Source organism: Vanessa atalanta, chromosome 12, assembly GCF_905147765.1.
Source record: "Vanessa atalanta chromosome 12, ilVanAtal1.2, whole genome shotgun sequence".
Lineage (NCBI taxonomy): Eukaryota > Metazoa > Arthropoda > Insecta > Lepidoptera > Nymphalidae > Vanessa > Vanessa atalanta.
Window position 1 is genome coordinate 7,915,426 of NC_061882.1, and position 17,941 is coordinate 7,933,366.

At 31.4% G+C, this 17,941-nt stretch overlaps 1 protein-coding gene across 1 annotated transcript in view; it reads left to right on the top strand.

Moving 5' to 3' along the window:
- LOC125067924 (sodium channel protein para) overlaps positions 1-17,941 on the top strand; it is a 66,208-nt gene that overhangs the window by 26,107 nt on the left and 22,160 nt on the right. Inside the window, 4 exon segments of the mRNA XM_047676821.1 lie at positions 15,911-16,017; positions 16,896-16,999; positions 17,129-17,308; positions 17,564-17,596. Of these exon segments, the coding sequence (XP_047532777.1) occupies positions 17,162-17,308; positions 17,564-17,596 (180 nt within the window). The 5' untranslated portion in view covers positions 15,911-16,017; positions 16,896-16,999; positions 17,129-17,161.

Below are 17,941 nucleotides of genomic sequence, written 5' to 3' on the forward strand. Positions count from 1 at the left end.
CTATTAAAATTAAGTTAAAATAAGTAAGATTCTGTAAAATATAATTATCTATTTATTTAATATTAATGTTTATGAAATAAATGGAAGATAGAAGAACAATGTTAAGTATTTTACGTAAGTGATTTGATTGTAAGTATTTCTATATAACAACTAATGAATAAATTAAAATGAGTAACATATTTCTATAAAATATTAAACAATAAATTAAAGAAGCGTTTATATAAATTATAATATCTTACAACTGTACGGGAATAAAAAACACAACAAATAGCACATTAAAAAAATTTCATATCATTTTTATTTGTCATTATATTTTATTCTTTATTCGAAATTTTATGATTTTTATTAATTAATATTTGTATAAAAATAGCTTCATTATAAAATATCTGACCCTTTATTCTATTACACTATAATAAGGTAAAGTTTTTTTTTAGTTTTGATGAAAGATGCGCAATGTTTATTTTTTTAATAAAAATTATTGAATATATTTTTAATTTATTACACAAAACTAACGACAAAGTTAACAACATCAAATAGGAATAAACAAAAAAAATTAAATGCAAAATAGATACTAGATATTATTTCGCTATTGAACTCAAATCTTTTCGAACCTTATATCTGTAAATATATTCCTTAATATCGCTATTTTGTATGAATCTACACGAATATAATAATGCACTGTAATGCGTCACGTTTCTATAGCGCTTATATTATTCTGTATGCCAGAGTTCAGTGCCGGTTTGTTGTAAAGGTCGGTGTGTCACTTCTAAACGACGCGACGCTATGATACTCCATAATTTATTATTTTTACTTCCAAATTTTATCGTAATACATTCATAATATTCAATTTTACATATCATGAATAGACTTTGATTTTAGAAAACTTAAAGATAAAAGACAATATAAGAGACTTCTAAATGGTAAAAGTATTTTATTACTGAAAATCGTGAACGTAATATTATTGATATGAAACTACTATTGGCGTTATTTGGGGGTTAGACCGACTCGAATGCCGTGAAGGTAAGCGACATCTTGCACTATCTCCGCCTCCGCCCTCCCAGTACAAAGCGTATACTATTTATGTACTTTGTTTCTAAACATTATTATAATAATAAAGATAATATTTTTATTTTACTTACGGAACTCTATGTTTATTTCATTAATTATTAAAGTCAATATTTATTTATATGTTTTTTTTTTTAATGAAAAAATATTTTACATACATAACATACATAAGCAGCCCGTAAATGTCCCACTGCTGGGATAAAGGCCTCTTCTCCCTTTGAGGAGAAGGTTTGGAGCATTTTCCACCACGCTGCTCCAATGCGGGTTGGCGGAATACACATGTGGCTGAATTTCGTTGAAATTAGACACATGCAGGTTTCCTCACGATGTTTTCCTTCACCGCCGAGCACGAGATGAATTATAAACACAAATTAAGCACATGAAATTTCAGTGGTGCCTGCCTGGGTTTGAACCCGAAATCATTGGTTAAGATATTTTAGTTACCCTAAATTGCCAAGTATTACTACTGCTAGGCGTCCCGTGATGGACACATATTATTATTAACAGTTCCTTTTTAATCCTCTTAGCGATATGATTTCGATACGTCCACTGTATTGTTATACGATTAAAAACACACTATTCCCGAACATGCTCAGTATCTCTGCATAAATAACTTAATTGCATGGTACATTTAATGCTTAAAGAATATTACATACATTTTATATTTAATAGCAATAGTTTCCTCAATAAGCTACGGAGAAAGCAATATTGGGTGTGTAGTAGAGCGAGAGTACAATGTTGCAGAGGGAGTTAAAATATAACTATGTAGATACCATATAGCTCATTGAATCGCTGGGGTGTTAATGCCCTTAAATAGAGCCACACACTGAAAAGGGCTGCATATAAGTGTTCTTACAATCTGCTACGGACATCGAAGGGTTGTAAAAATACGTTAAATACTAGTGGTATAATGATGTTTCTTGCGGAACACATTGGGTAATGTCTCGAATGATTTGGTTTTGATTTTTGTGGAACGAAATAGTACCTCACATTGACATAATTTAATATTTTAACAGATTTAATTTTTTATATATCCATACTCAATGGTCAATAACTTATTTTGTCAAAACAACTAAGTAGTCTTAGGTTGCATGCGTTCGAATCAAAATTAGTCAACATATTTTTTACTTTTTCTGACATTTTCAAAAAATTAATAAATGAAAATAATTTAATAAAGAGTACATGCATATGATAAAATTCTTAACGAACAGAAATATCTATACTATAGGAATAACCTATTGATGTATATATAAGTAAACATTTTAATAAAGAAGATACAATTAATCCTTTGAATAACATAGATTTTAGTTACACTTTTTATTTTCCAGTAAATGGCGCCATAATAGTTAATACGCTTAAGTAATATCTTGTAAAATAATAAGTCGTAATATCTTGTAAATCGTATTGTATGCAACGCGTGTCAAGCGGGTTAATTTCCATTATGCGGCTGAGGAGTAACACCTTCGTAAGCTTAGAGTGAATACATAAACCTCTTATTTCTCGTGATACTTTAATATGATTAGACGTGTTGGAATTCCTATTAAATAAAGGGAACATGAGTACCGAGGGCGGAGACTGCTGCATCGAGCGAGATCAGGGATTACAACATCAAAATGGCCATAAAAATAGAAACCCAGAGTCAACTGAAACGCATTCTTGAAGCAAAGGGATGGCTATAATATCGCGAAACAAAAGTTTTTCATTACAAAAACCATAATAGAAAATATTAAATAATTATGTGGAGAAAACTAGAAATAAGGAATTTAGCAAATTACAGTTGTAATTATTATTATTTATTGCAAAAAGGTAGAATAATAAGGGGTTTACCTATTGGTATATCACTAGTGCCCATAAAATTTAGCAATTTAAGAAATAGTAACCAACCCTTGCATCACCAATGCGCCACCAACTGTACTTACATTGGCTCACTCACCCTCAACCTGACCATAACAATACTAAATATGACAGTAGTAATATAGAGTTAATAGTAAATTCAGAATTAAGATTTGCATCCTATATCGTAATGTTACTAAACGGGCTTTGGATTGGTGGCATTTTTAACTACACCTGCATTTCTAGATAGTTCAGTTTAGAAAATGTAGTTTTTGTTATTTGAACTGCCACTAAACACATTTTAATTTGTTATTAAAAAAATCATTAATAAAGGCGGTTACTGTATATTAATAATTGTCTAATAAGAATGCTTTTTGTAATACTAGAAGATGCAGCGCTATTCATAAAATGTTTTAGTACATAATATTATTATGTAAGTACTTCACTCACTTTCACTCACTTTGGACTATTGAAGTGACAAGTGTGAATTCCGTTCTCTGTATCATATCATGAAACAATTGTTTACGGTCATGCGGGCTTACGGTCGGATACTGATTCTATGTAATAAAATGACCTTTGACTATTATGTAATTATAATGTAATTTAACTTAAGAAATGTTCATAAGAGTTTATAAAAGCGAATTCATAACTGATATGTGATAAGGTATTAAATTTTTCATATTTGTTATTTAAAAATTATCAAAATCATGGTCATTATTGCATTCGTAACCATTTATGTATATAAGAAGTAACGCTCAGAATTAATAAATGTGTATGATGTCCTATCAATCGATTTTTGACACTATTCTTAATGGATATTATCATTATCAGGCCATTCCCAAGATGCACCGAAGTAGCCAGTTTTCTGTCTTTCACGACCCATTTCCAACACCATCTTTAGGTCACTGATCCACTTGGCTAGAGGTTAATAGAGTCTAGAAGATAATATAGTATAGAACTGTCTACAAACGCAGGTTTACGCTGTATTATCTCATTCTTATAGTCCGTTGGGAAGACAATTCGACAAAAATGGAGAGAAATCAGGAAGAGTCAATTCACCAACGCGAGGTTGTTACTGAGGATTTTGTAACACAAAAACCAAAACCTGTACTTGGACGGATGAGAGGGGTTTAAAACCGACAGTTCGTAGTCAGCAGCTGTAAAACCTACCCACTAAACTAACGAGACAGATATTTTTGTATAATCAATTTCCGAAACGGAAATAAAATGTCCAGATACGCTCACACACGTATACTGCATATCTATATAACAATGCTACCAGTGAAATAAAATAACGTTACTCTTACTCCATGTCTAGCCGCTCCAGACAATTGTCGCCGCCTTGTCTGGAAGGACTTGGCTAGTCCCCGCTCTTAAAACAAATTGACATGCATACTCATCCTCTATACAAATGCGTGCTTACACAGGCCATTGATACTTTAGTACAAATCAATATGTATCTTTTATTATTTTATAGAATAGATTAAAAATAATTTTGTATAATATTAGACACCTCGTACATATTTTATTTATTAAATTAGGTAAAAAATATATTCAGGCATGATACACAGTTGTTTAACATGTAAATTATTACATTAGTAGTGTCTTTGTATATTTTTTGGTATTTGAATTTTTCTCACAGTAATAATAATGCGCTGCCATCGCGAATACCTGTTTAGCTTAAAGGTTGACTAGCAGAATGTCTTATAAGTGTTAAGTCCACCTTCTATACGTACCATGTACCTATGTATTTGCTTGCTCATAAATAACAAAAATCTCGCTTTGTAATAGTACTTATTAATATTAGTAAGAAGGTTTTATAGTGGAGCCAACAGATACTGGCAAAATAAACTATAACAATAAAATAATTAGCAATAAGCTAGCTAAATGTAACGCTACAATTGGTATGGAACGTGTTTTTAGCATGTATTATATTGTTGTAAAAAAATACACAAACTTGGTTAAATTGTCTTTATATTATAATTATTAATTAGTACTTTCGTATGGGGAGATTGATTAAACCGAGAACAATCTGTTTCGCTTAATCTAGATGCTTAATAATGAGTAAAGTCTAAGAATTATTATCTGCATATTAGATATAACTTATACTGAAATTTAATGGCCATTTTTAAGTACAGAATTATTTATTTTGCAATTACTACTCAACTCTATGAAAACATTTGCTAAAATTGTTGCTTATATTATTTTTGTATAATTTACCAGTTATTTAGTAATTCTGAAATACTTCTAGTATTTCTTTATAAATAAAAATATGTAGTTGCTATTCTATTTTCATTTTGATTTTTTTTGCGTTTTGATAGCGTTCGTTTCGAAAGCGTAAGTTTCGAAATTTTTTTCTGCGACTAGATTAAATTAAAAAGCAATATCAATGAAAAATTTCAACATAAAACGTACATATTTAGCGTCCTGTCCTGTATCTATAACCCAAAATAATATAGAACTTATGGTATAATACATTTGATATTTTGCCAAAACTTCCGTAGTTCGTAGCGTGGCTACTCGATGTTCACAAGAAAGTTATGTTTTTTATATCTATGTATACAGTTAACATTATGTTTCGATCCCAAATTCTTCCTCATCAAATTCGCATAAAATCATTGTTTTCTGTTAGCGATCTTTATAGAAAACAGGATTCTGTGTATAATTTAATGATATTAGATTTTTTATTTAGTTTACAACATCCACGGGCTCACAGTTGCCCGTGCCTTTTTTTATATTTTACTTTTATATATTTTAGTGATTTATTATTTTATAGTTTTACTGAACATCAGCAGATCTTCGCTGGACTTCAAGGTTGTCGTCTTCTTTGAAGACGTGGCCCACACTGACTTTTTTTTATTTTAAAATAATATTCATAATCCATAATAAATAATATATAATTAATTCCTTTAATGCTATTTACTGCAATCCAGCGGGCCCTGCTCCGCGCTCGATCAGAGAGAGTAGAGCCTTGGCGACACTGATGTCGCGTTTGTGTATAGATATTATATTTTTAAATTTTACACAAGAAATATAAATTATATTTATATATGTACGCAGTAAATCTAAAACTTTATTAGTTCTGCTTCACCTGTAAAGACAATTTGGGTATGTTATATAATTGTAATTTTTATATTTAGGTACAAATTCATTGAATTCTAATTTTATTTTAAAATTTCTATACAAATTAAATTTCTTTAATATAAAATAATTTACCATAGTAAATGAATGGAAAATTACTACATTACTTTGCTAATTTAATTTCCAAGCATTCATTCAACATTCACTTTTAGGGATATCCTGTAAATATTTTACATAAACATCAGTGGTCCGGACCATAAGTTTAGGCGGCCCTGGGCTAATACTTCTTAGGGGCCACCTAAGACATATCTGAACGTAGATTTGAATTAAATTAATTGAATGGGTTTGATAAATTAGAGGGCTGCAAACCATACGATCTGTTTTATTTAATAAAGTTATGGTTTCTTTCGCGTTACCGTCAATTTTTGACTTTTGACTTGAATCCACGGGGCCCTGGGCTGAGGCCCAAAAAGCCGTATGGTAGATCCGGCCCTGATAAACATACTGCGAGCGACTAAAGACGGTCTACGCATGCGCTTTGCTTGTCAGCAATTGCGGACACTCGCGGCGGCGGGCGGCGTTGCGACGGCTTCAGACCAATACGTATAGAGTACTTGTAGTTTTTCATTACTCATATTGAATAGGGTTGGACCATAATTCTCATTGTTGTTACATTAAAGTCATGGTAGCATGATTTTTTTAAATACAATGAAACTTAACTACAATTAAATATAGCGTTATTTAATACTTAGTAATGTTATAGGTTTTTTTTACGTTTCAAACTCCCCAGACGTGGGATCAACACTTTAGTTATTCCACTGAAGAATGTCTTAACTTATATATTATTAACAGCATTAAAATGCGTAAGACGAGTAAACCAGTGTAATTAGGGGCACAAGAGGCGGAACAATTTGATGTCAAACTTGACAGCACTTTAGCACTGTAATTTATTTACTGTCTTGAGAATCGTCTCAAAAGAATCTTACGCTAGAACATTTTATTATTCTTTAAAATATTGCCCATATATATTGGCACAGCAAAGATATATTAACCATCCCTTCATCGCCAACGCGCGAAAACATTGGGAACTAAGATATTATATTACTTCTGCCTATAGTCACATTTGCTCACTCACCAAGTATTCAAAATAAAAATCAAAATATACTTTATTCAAGTCGTCCTTTACAAGCACTTTTGAATCGTCATTTAACATACTATATTAAGTGAAGCTACCATCGGTTCGGAATGTAGATTCTACCGAGAAGAACCGGCAAGAAACTCAGTAGTTACTCTTTTTCAACATTAAAAAATAAAGTCATGTTAGTGAAATACAATTATATATGTATGTAATATATCCTGCCTGGAAGTCAAGAAGTATTACTCACTCAATTCTAAATATCTATACTATATTCCAACCATAACAGGAAAAAAGCTAAATAAACAACATTTGACAGCAAATTGCGTCGATATCATTGGTCGAGAGCTTGATTAATCTATAACATTGACTATGGATTTGTGAAAAAATGGCGTTTTGAACATCGACGAAACTGCTATCAGTATTTTGGAAGTAAAAACAAAGTGAAAATAAGTAGTAAATTATAATACATCACTATTACACAATAGTGATGTATTATAAATAATGATATATTAATCATAAACCCTTAGTAGTGCATAATATAGTTGATTTATTAGCAAGTCGCATGTAATACGTTAATCTAAGGTTTGTTTATCTTTTTTCCTACTTCCATTGGAATAGGCTGTAGACTGTCATGACTTGATACCAATCAAGATACCCAACCTGATACCAGATTGATACCCAGACGGGCTTGCAAAAAGCCCTATGACCAAGTAAATTCATATCAAATTGAAAATATAAATTATATTTACAACGCCCGTAAATCCCCAAGGTTTCGTCTCAAGTTGGAATAATATTTATCTTTTTCCGACCTGAAAATTAGTTTTTGTTAAAATAAATAAATTTATATAATATTTACTGTACTAAATATTTTAACTTTGACCTAAATATAAAAACATTTGTCATCGTTGTTATTGCTTGCATATTCATGTTATGGTAGTTTACTTTCCAGTATGTTCACGTGTTTGTATTAAATAATTATTCGTATTCAGCAAAAGCGTAGAGGCCGTATTTGATAATATTCCTGTTGGACAAATATGTCAATAACGTAAATAGCAAAATTCTGCGTCCACCTTTGCATCCATTGTTTTGTGAACAGGCAAATATTTTTACACCCCTGAGCTATTTGTGGAATCAGTCTGTGTGTGGATGACGTGTTTGTAATATTTAAGAATAAACCAAATATTTGGTCGAAATCGATTACTACGCTGGGTCTTGTGAAGTGCCATTATAACAAAATACCGATTACATAACTATGCAAACAAATTGAACTTTCAAAAGCACTTCATTAATACATTGAATTGAATAAAAACGAGTAATTTACTTTAGTGGGATTTAGTCTGTTTGTTACAATGTACTTGCTAACATCAAAGGAAACCTGCGGATTTTTTTTATGACATAGGTAGGGGTCTGGCAAATGTGCCACCTGGTAATGGTTACCACTGCCAATAGACATTGAAACTGCTAGTAATGGATTTGAATGTTGCTGTAGTTACACTTTATTACTCACCCTTTAAACCGAAACACAACGATATTATATATAGTTTGACAGCAGAATTTCAGATGAGATGGTGGAGACTTGTGTGCATATCTTTTACTTAGGGGTAGGGCTCTCAAATCCAGACGGTGGTAGGGCTCTACATGTCTCCTGCGATAAAAGCAAAAACACTGAATGTATATTTCCAATATAAATTAAAAACCATACTAATCCAAAATGGATTCACGCATCGATGGCACCATTCAACGTCCAGTAAAATCATAAGACTTTTATCGTCTTTGATTAATATCGGTTACTGAGAAATATCATCGATATCGATATTAAATTCACTGTAGCGTCTCTTGGTTGAGGACCTTAGTAATAAATATTTTTCAGGCAACCATTCTTTATAGAAGTATTTCTTTTTAAAAAATTAATCCGATTTCAAAACTAAATGATTAAGCCACACGATAAATTCACGAAGTAATACCATCTTGTAACATTTGAAACATATAAAATGGATGTTTGTGTTCGGATTCTATGCGTTCGCGTATCGATCATCCGATTGAGTTCAAACTTCTTACAGTTTTTGGCACGTGCTTGAAGGTTTCGAATATAGCGCAATAGATGGCAGGCGAGTCGTATCGGATAATTGCTTACAAAAAGAATAAACATTTTTTAATTACCATGTGAAAGCGAGTACTTTCGATTTATTTTTTATAAGTCTGACGAGATTAAATTATTTTTCAATTTTCAGCAAAAGTTTTAATTATTATTAAATGAAACTTTTCTTATTAAGTAGACCTTAAGTGCATTTGGCATTGTCACATATCAACATGATTATTAAGATTTTAGAATCGAGTTAAAATCATTATAAATATAGTAATCTAATTGTGTCAATGGAGGTCGCTTTACTTAGGAAAGACCGACCCGAATTAGGCTAGGGGTCAACGACCCTGTTGTCAACAGTAATTACAAAATATGGATATTTTATAAATATATTGTATAAAAATTATTACTTAATATTTTAGAAAAAAATGTTCACTGCAAATACCAACAAGTTACTTTATGTTGACGATCAAATTATTAAAATATTTATCCCTGTTCCGTATTCCTTTATCTTTTCATATAACGTTAATTACTATTACTAACGAACTATTATTAATATTATTCTACGTATCAATTAGCCCAGTATTTGATACATAAAAATGTATCTAAAAATGTTTATTGTTTCTATTTCATAATTCATTGAACGGCCTAGTTTATGAGAATTACTGTTACGAATGGCAAATGCGCTCATTGATATATTTTTTACAATTTTTTTTAATTCTGGTAATATATGCTATTAAGTTTTATACTATAACTTATATGTTTATTTTAATTTACAGTTACTAGGTACAAAATAAATTAACATATGATCATATTCTCAGGAAAACGTTAAGTAGGGCTTTTAGCTCCCAGTGACCTAGTTTTTCGTTACTACGCGATGTATGTCGTAGTAAGCACGCTTGTGAGCGTTCTTTAATTTTTAATAAACACTAACTGTTCCTCTTTTTCATAACGATATTTTTTATACTATCTATTTTTGCACCGTTAATTTAAGACGTCTATTTTTTCCAAAAACTTACATTGAATTCGTATACAGTTTCATGAGATTTCAAAAAGAAAGGGTTACATTTTGTGTATTTCCCTCAATTTCTATGTTAGAGTTAGCAAAAGCAATTATTTCGGATAAACACCGACTCCTACTTATATTAGCCCTTATTATTATTTAAACAACAACCATTTTATACATACTTCGATCTTTATTAACTTAAGTTAAATTTAAAACATTATTTTCCGGCTTTTATATGACACGACTTTTTTTTCCTGTTGTTGTTTAATCTGTAATACTTATTTTTTTATTCCATACCACAGCGATGCTATGTGTATTACCATACAATCACTAGATAGTTTCATTGACGTCATGTCAAGTAATAGACTTCATATTTCTAACAAAGGCGGAAAATACCAGACTTGTTGCTGCCAACAACGTAAAATGAAAACGATAATCAATGTAGTTTTAGAACTCTACGAACTAACGAATACCTTCTATTCGCGGTAAAAAAAAACATTATTTCTCCCAGGAGAAAGCCTGAATATTATTGCTATAAAGCAAGAGTTCAAGCACAATATATGTAGGTTAGCTAAAATTATACTAAATATACCGAGTTTTTGAGTCTATATAACTAGCTGTCACTCCGCTATTCGTTGGTTATTAAATAAAAAAAGGCGAGGAGGATCAGCGGAATTCAAAAGATATTTTTACGGAAGATTGCGCGTCGAGTGGTCGTAGTCTTATACTGATACATTTATTTATTTTTGATATTTTAGTCTTAAAATTTAAATTTATTATATAATTTCAATTCAACTCATCTTCATCGAAATCTATACATACTTAATCGATAATTATTATTATTATACGTGTATTTGAAATAATATTTAAACCAAAAAAAAGTATAGTGCCTGTAAAACTCCGTATTATTATATATATATATAAATAAATAGTAATATACATCACCATCATCATCACTAGTTGGTAACACAAACTACGATATTTCGTGATATAAGCTACTGAACTATATAATTCGCGGGCTGTGACATGAACTCGTTCAATGATCTCTATGTTATCGACTCTCTAGAGATTATTATTAATGAAACTGGAATTTAATAATTAGTTTAAATTTAATTTACCAGACTTTATAGATAAATATTTCGCTGACTTTATACATCACTTGTACATCATAATGTAAGAGGGCTTATATTACAAATAGGGAGGGAGGAATAGAGAGACCTTAAAATTAATTCAGTTAAATCAAATAAGATACACTTGTATTAACTACTGGCAGCTCGCCCGACTTTGCACTCGTACAATTATGACTTTATATCGGGTTAAGGGATAAGTCCCTTGTACATAAACAATGTTCAAATCAATAAAATGTTAGCCCAAAACCGCATTAACTAATCAATATGTTGGCTATGTACGTTTCAGGCTAGTACTGCAAACATTGAAAATTGCAAACAAAGGCAGGAATAACATGATTGAACTAGGAGTTTAAAAATGTTTACATTTGTGTGGTCATTACTCTTATATTTTTCTTTATTCCTGCAAGGGATTTGACATCATTATAACACGTATATATGTTATATTTGTTATTATTATTGCTTAATTTAATTCTGACGTATATTTATACGTTACGTTCTACTTCATGAAATGTGTTATTTAAAGTTGAATACAATGCTCGTTTTTATAAATAAATGTATTAATGCCGTTTTCGTAATTAAATAAAAATATATAGCCTAAAATAAATTTGATTTGAAATGGCAACGAAAAATCCAAATTTTAAAGCTTATAATAATTAAATATATACTTATATATTTTGTCATAATAACGACTAACTATACTATCCTAAAACATCAGTTTAGATTATTACATTAAAAACATACTTGTAGTGAAACTAATATATTCTCCTTTTAGGAGATGAATAAAAAGGAACTGTACCGAATTTGTAACCAAAACAAAAGGAATTCGTCTAATAAAATATTGGGTAAATTTCTGCCACAAGCGAATACATACTGGTAATGTTTACAACTGGTCGTTATAACTTCTAAAAATTAACTATACTTTAAATGATTGTCATATATCAAAAGTTCAAAAGGGTCGAACAAAATGAAACTTCCTACGGAAAACGAAATATGTAAGATCAAACATTTATTGCGTATGATGAATCATGAACACGTTTAATAGTATTTAGAATGATTTTCTTAAAGCTAATCAAAGTGAGTGAAAGAGTGATCTCATACAAACAAAAACAGGCGTAGCATGCAGCGGCTTAGTCATCGGTAGAAGAACGATCAAGGCACACGAATATTTTAATAGAAGCCAATATTTAGCTATGCGTGTCCATTTTTCTAAGAACTCAGTATAAACGAGTCAATTTCCATTAGGTAACAGCAGACACTGGGTATTATTTTATCTTTCAATATTATAAATGTAACATTTGTGAGTAGATTCTAACGAATTGCCTTTACCAGTGATAGGGTTTGCACTGGACTATCAGTGCTGGTGCCACCAATTCCACTTACCAATAATTATAAAAATATAAAGATCTTGGGTGGTGGCAAGTGTTATAAGCCACAACGGGATTTAAGAGGTTTAACTGGCGGTATAGAAGTAAGAACCTTCTTACCATCATTCATTATTGCGATTTTTTAATAATTATAACGTTAAAATGGGTAATTTATATTTAGCAAATAAATAATTTTATTAGTGCTATTAAAATTAATTTAGTTAACTCAAATAAGATACACTTGTATTAACTACTGGCAGCCCGCCCGACTTTGCACTCGTACAATTATGACTTTATATCGAGATACATTTCAAATATGGAACTGAAAACAGCTATTATAATACAATCAATATCACGTCAAGTGCATTCTCTGCCCGTACTCAGCCAACCTACACAGTGCTAATATTATCTCTTGTTGCGTCCTATTCTTGCAATGTTTTCTGTAAATATCATTGAATATTATCGTAATTACTCAATACAATTGCGTATTTAAATTAGCTATTCATATGGTATTGCTTCAAACCATTATACCATTAATTTAGATAGGAGAACCGTATTACAATAAACCAAGTATTGGAATTTGTCTTTTCAAATAATATAACTGTTTACTGTGACAAAAAGGACCGGACTTGGAGATCTAGAGATCCTGGGGCAACGGAGAAGTGGAGGCCCCTAGTTATTTATATATAAATTAATTTTAAGAAATTCATTTCTGTCAGTAAGGTTTGTTTATAATTTATTTACTCTTTGTTCCAGTAAGTAATCTATAATTAATATGACTATATCTAGATATTTAAATATATAAAACATTAAATTCTTAACTGGTCGGAACCTCTATTGTGGGGGACCCCTCTTATGTGGAGACCCCAGGGTCGTTGTTTCGGTAGACATAAAATCTTACCTATTTCCAACTAAAAACTCAGAAACCTCGAGCCAAGGAGATAAAACTTACCTCTCTTTTGATGTTATATTATGAACAATGAACATATATTATTTGTGTGTACAAATGCAGTAGGGATTCTATAAAAGTTAAAGTAAAGTATCAGCTTCTAAATTTTGAACACTACTGTTTCGTAGAAGGTATCTAACCATGATTTCCAAAAAGTCTTGCAACTCAAAATCAAAGAAAATATCTGTCAATTTTTTTTCGTGTTCAGGATGAATCAAATGAATATGAACAAATGATTTACCGTCCCGTGCGGAACACTGTCACGTGTCAAAGGGTCATAGAAAATTATTTGGTACGCTTTATGTTGACAAACTTGAAGCATCGTAATGCAAAAAAGGAGTGACGTAAGAGCATAATTTACTCGAGCAAATTTATTCGTATTGATCTGAGCTTAAGCCCCTTTGTTATGAAACATGAGAAAATCGTAAAAAACGCTCTCAGCTCTCTAACCACGAAAACAGTTTAGGATTTTATAATATTTCTTATAATTTTGATATATGTTTTCTTTCAATTTCCTCTAAAGTTTATTGGTAAAATTGCATAATCTGCTTTACTGACTCATTGCGCTGACGTATATTAACAAAAACTCTCGCAATTTGCTAGCTCCCGGTGTTGCAGATGTCTATGGGCAGTGGGGCACTTTCCTTTAGGTGAGCCTCCTGCCCGTTTGCCAACTACACCATAAAAAAGTGCGATATCAATAAGATTTTTCCTCTTTAAATTTTATCAGCATTTTTTTACGTGTACTATTACGTGTACTATATTAATATTACGTTCCTTTACGTCTAGCTTCAATACAAAATCTGAAACTTGAACATTTGATTGCATAACATTTTGTACAATTCGTGCAGCTGCAGCTTCTTTGGCGTAATGAACAGAAATGTCTCATCTCTTTTTAGCAAAAGACATTCTAACTCATAATAAAATGTATTCTTTGGTCATATTTTATTATACCTTTATCGCAATTAATGATATAAAATAAATGGAATTATATAAAAAAAAGAGCTTCAATAAAGTAATTTTAATTTGGTAGAGGTTTGCGCAAAACCTCTCGCGTCAAACCCGTTTTCGATTTGTATTTTTTTGTCTTAGATAAATGATCCTTACAGACGTGTTAAGCCCATGCCTTTGTCTTTCGTTTTGATTAACGTTTTTTTACATTTGCCTAGGTTTTTTTGGGATCCAATACTTTTATTCGAAAATTGTAGGTTAGAAATCAAATTATATCCATAAAAGAGCCTTTTATAGAAAATGAAACCCACGACAATTGTATATAACATTTTGTGGTCTTTGCAAAAGCAGATTGATATTTATTTGATTTTTTCATCCAAAGCTGCAGCTTTTAAACATTTCGCGCTTGCATTTTTTTAGACTCTAAAACACAAGTTAATTCATCAAACATTAGAAATAGTTGTAAAGGTACAAAAAATATTCAGTTTTGCAAGGTCAACTTTGTTTCTTTAATATACGTGACCGCTTTGTTAATTACGAATACGCAATATTTGTATTCATAAAAACCTTTTTAATAAAACGCAGGGTATATTTAGACGATAAATAACTGCTATTATTTGACAATTACTTTAGCCAGACTAAAATTTTGTTATTTTCCCAATTATACCAATGGTCTGAATAAATAAAAGTAATGTTAATCTGATAATGCTGGTTGTAGTAAAACAGTATATTAAAATTTGAAGTATTATTTAAATAAAACATATAAAATGAGATTTGAGAGCTATTTTAATAGATACGATGTTAATTGCAGGCGCAATTGAAGTGGTATCGCAGATGTTGCGCGCGCGCCGAAGTAGAAGAGAGGAGCGCGCGCGGCCTGCACGCGACGCGGCCACCACCCGGCGCGCCCTCTAGACAATACCCTGTATTTTTATACGGTACCTAATACACTTATTACATGCTTAACTATGTCAACTGCTTTCGAATAATTAAATTTTATACTGGTTTGGGAACTCGATTTTTTTTTTTTTTATTAAAATATTACATGGTACGAGATCGAAGTCCTAATAAACACTTTAAATAGCATAGACAAGAATTAGTTCTAGGAAAATTACTTATTACTTAGTTAAGAATATTAGCGTTTATAAATAACTGTGAAAGTCCAAAATATTTCTGAAAATCTTGATAAACTAACTTTTTATTATCTAAATTATTTAAGCACAAAAGCTTTTAATTTGCTGTATTTTATCGTATAAATTTTAATATTTGGTTGTTAATTATAGTTCGTTATGTACAGGCGCTTGTTTCAGGTCGGACATGAAAAATCTCGCTCATTTGCTGGCTGTCCCTATCAGCGAGTACGTGGTGACGTTCATCTCTTTAGTAGCCGCGGCCACACTGCTCACGAGGACGACAGGTCTGTTTCAACGAACAATTTATTTTCTTTGGTTATTGATTGTCCAGATAGACTGTCAAAGCGTAGAATGCATCATAAATGGCAAATATTGGCCAATTATTGGTCAAGTATACGCACACTAGTAAAGTGAGTGTCAAGCATAGCTGTCACGCTCCAAGATAATTAAGTTGGCCCGTTTGTTTTATTCTTTCCAAAGTGCGATACTCTTTCTAGATATACACGTTTAATTTATTTTATTAAATAAAACTTTTTGAACCGATAAATTATATTTTTTCTGTAACTTAATTTTGAGTAGCAGCTGACGTTATTATTTTAATAAATGTTTCTGAAAATCCTGAAAATCTAACTCCTCCTAGGAGATTCCTGTCGTTGTTCTATGAGTGGAAAGGATTAGGTGGGCACCTTTGTTTGCGCATACACTTATGCTATTATATTGCCTGGAGAAAGCTAGTCGCATTTGGGAAAAGTCGTCGTTGTCCAAATTCGATTTGGAGTTCTATATCTAATCATCCAAATACTATATACTTATTTATAATATTTTATTTCGTTATAACAGATTCCTTAACTAAGAGACTATATGAAAATAGTATTTTGTCTTATAAGAATAGAATAAGATGTACTACAATTAAAAATACAATTAAAGAAATCTCATATAGTTCATTTAGGAGAGTGACAATAAATACTTAAATAACAGTCCTATGTAACAAGAAGTCATTTGATCGTGTGAATGACTCTCCATTAGAACACTATTCACCTTTTGTGCTACCATGTGGACAAATCATAAAATGCTAATATAAAGAATAGTGGATATGCCACGTTATGTCATTTAAATGCCAAAAAACTATATTATAATTAATCTTAACTTTTTACTGGTACAGGAGGGCGCTCCGCCCGTAGGTGGTCGGCGGGAGAACGCGGGCGCAGAGTGTACTGCCGCACGCGCTTTCCCTACCACACACACCCGCCCATTCACTGTTAGCAGGTACAAAACATATTCTCTTCTCATAATAATTATCTATTATTCATTATTGATTTCATACTATCATCTATTTCAATAATTTTATGATTCCCGTTTAACATACTTATAGCTTATTTCAATTATTAATTTCAGTAGGCAGTTTACTCGGGGGGAGTTCGATAGACAATGTCCGAGGACTTGGACTCGATCAGCGAGGAAGAACAAAGCTTGTTCCGACCCTTCACCCGAGAGTCATTGGCCGTAATCGAGGCCCGCATAGCTGAAGAGCATGCCAAGCAAAAAGAACTTGAGAAAAAACGAGCGGAAGGCGAGGTGAGTCACGCGTCTAACACTAATGCAACTATGGGCTCTTTGCCACAAGAGTGTTTACTGCTGGCCCAACAATCACTGTACAATATACGGTCTAAAACAAACTTTAGGTTAATTCAACTCCAATAAAACAAGCGAATAAGTAAAATAAAGAATAACACAGCAAAATAAACAAATGCTTAAACAATAAACTTATTAAAGAAGAGCATTCTATTAAATATTAGCTCTGACAGATAATTTTTATTTAAACCATTCCAGACCGATTTGGGGCGGACGAAAAAGAAAAAAGAAGTAAGATTGCTTGCTTGCCCCTTTTACCTTTTTAAGGCTCGTTTTTAGAAAGATTATTTAGCAAGTTATCGCTGGTTCAAAATTTATTTTGTTACGAATATCACATACTCCGACAAACATTGGCATGACAGCAGTCAAAGTGCGATAACTTGCATTGCATTCTAATTTATTACTAATCGCATTTTTGAACACATCGCTTTGTCAATAACTATTAAATGTATCAAGATAACCCGAAGCTTAGCTGTTTGAATCATTTAGCAAATTCTTAATGATAAATGTTCAGTAGTTAACGAAACGAAAGCTTATCATATTTATTTGCATTTACAATTAATAAAGGTATTTTCG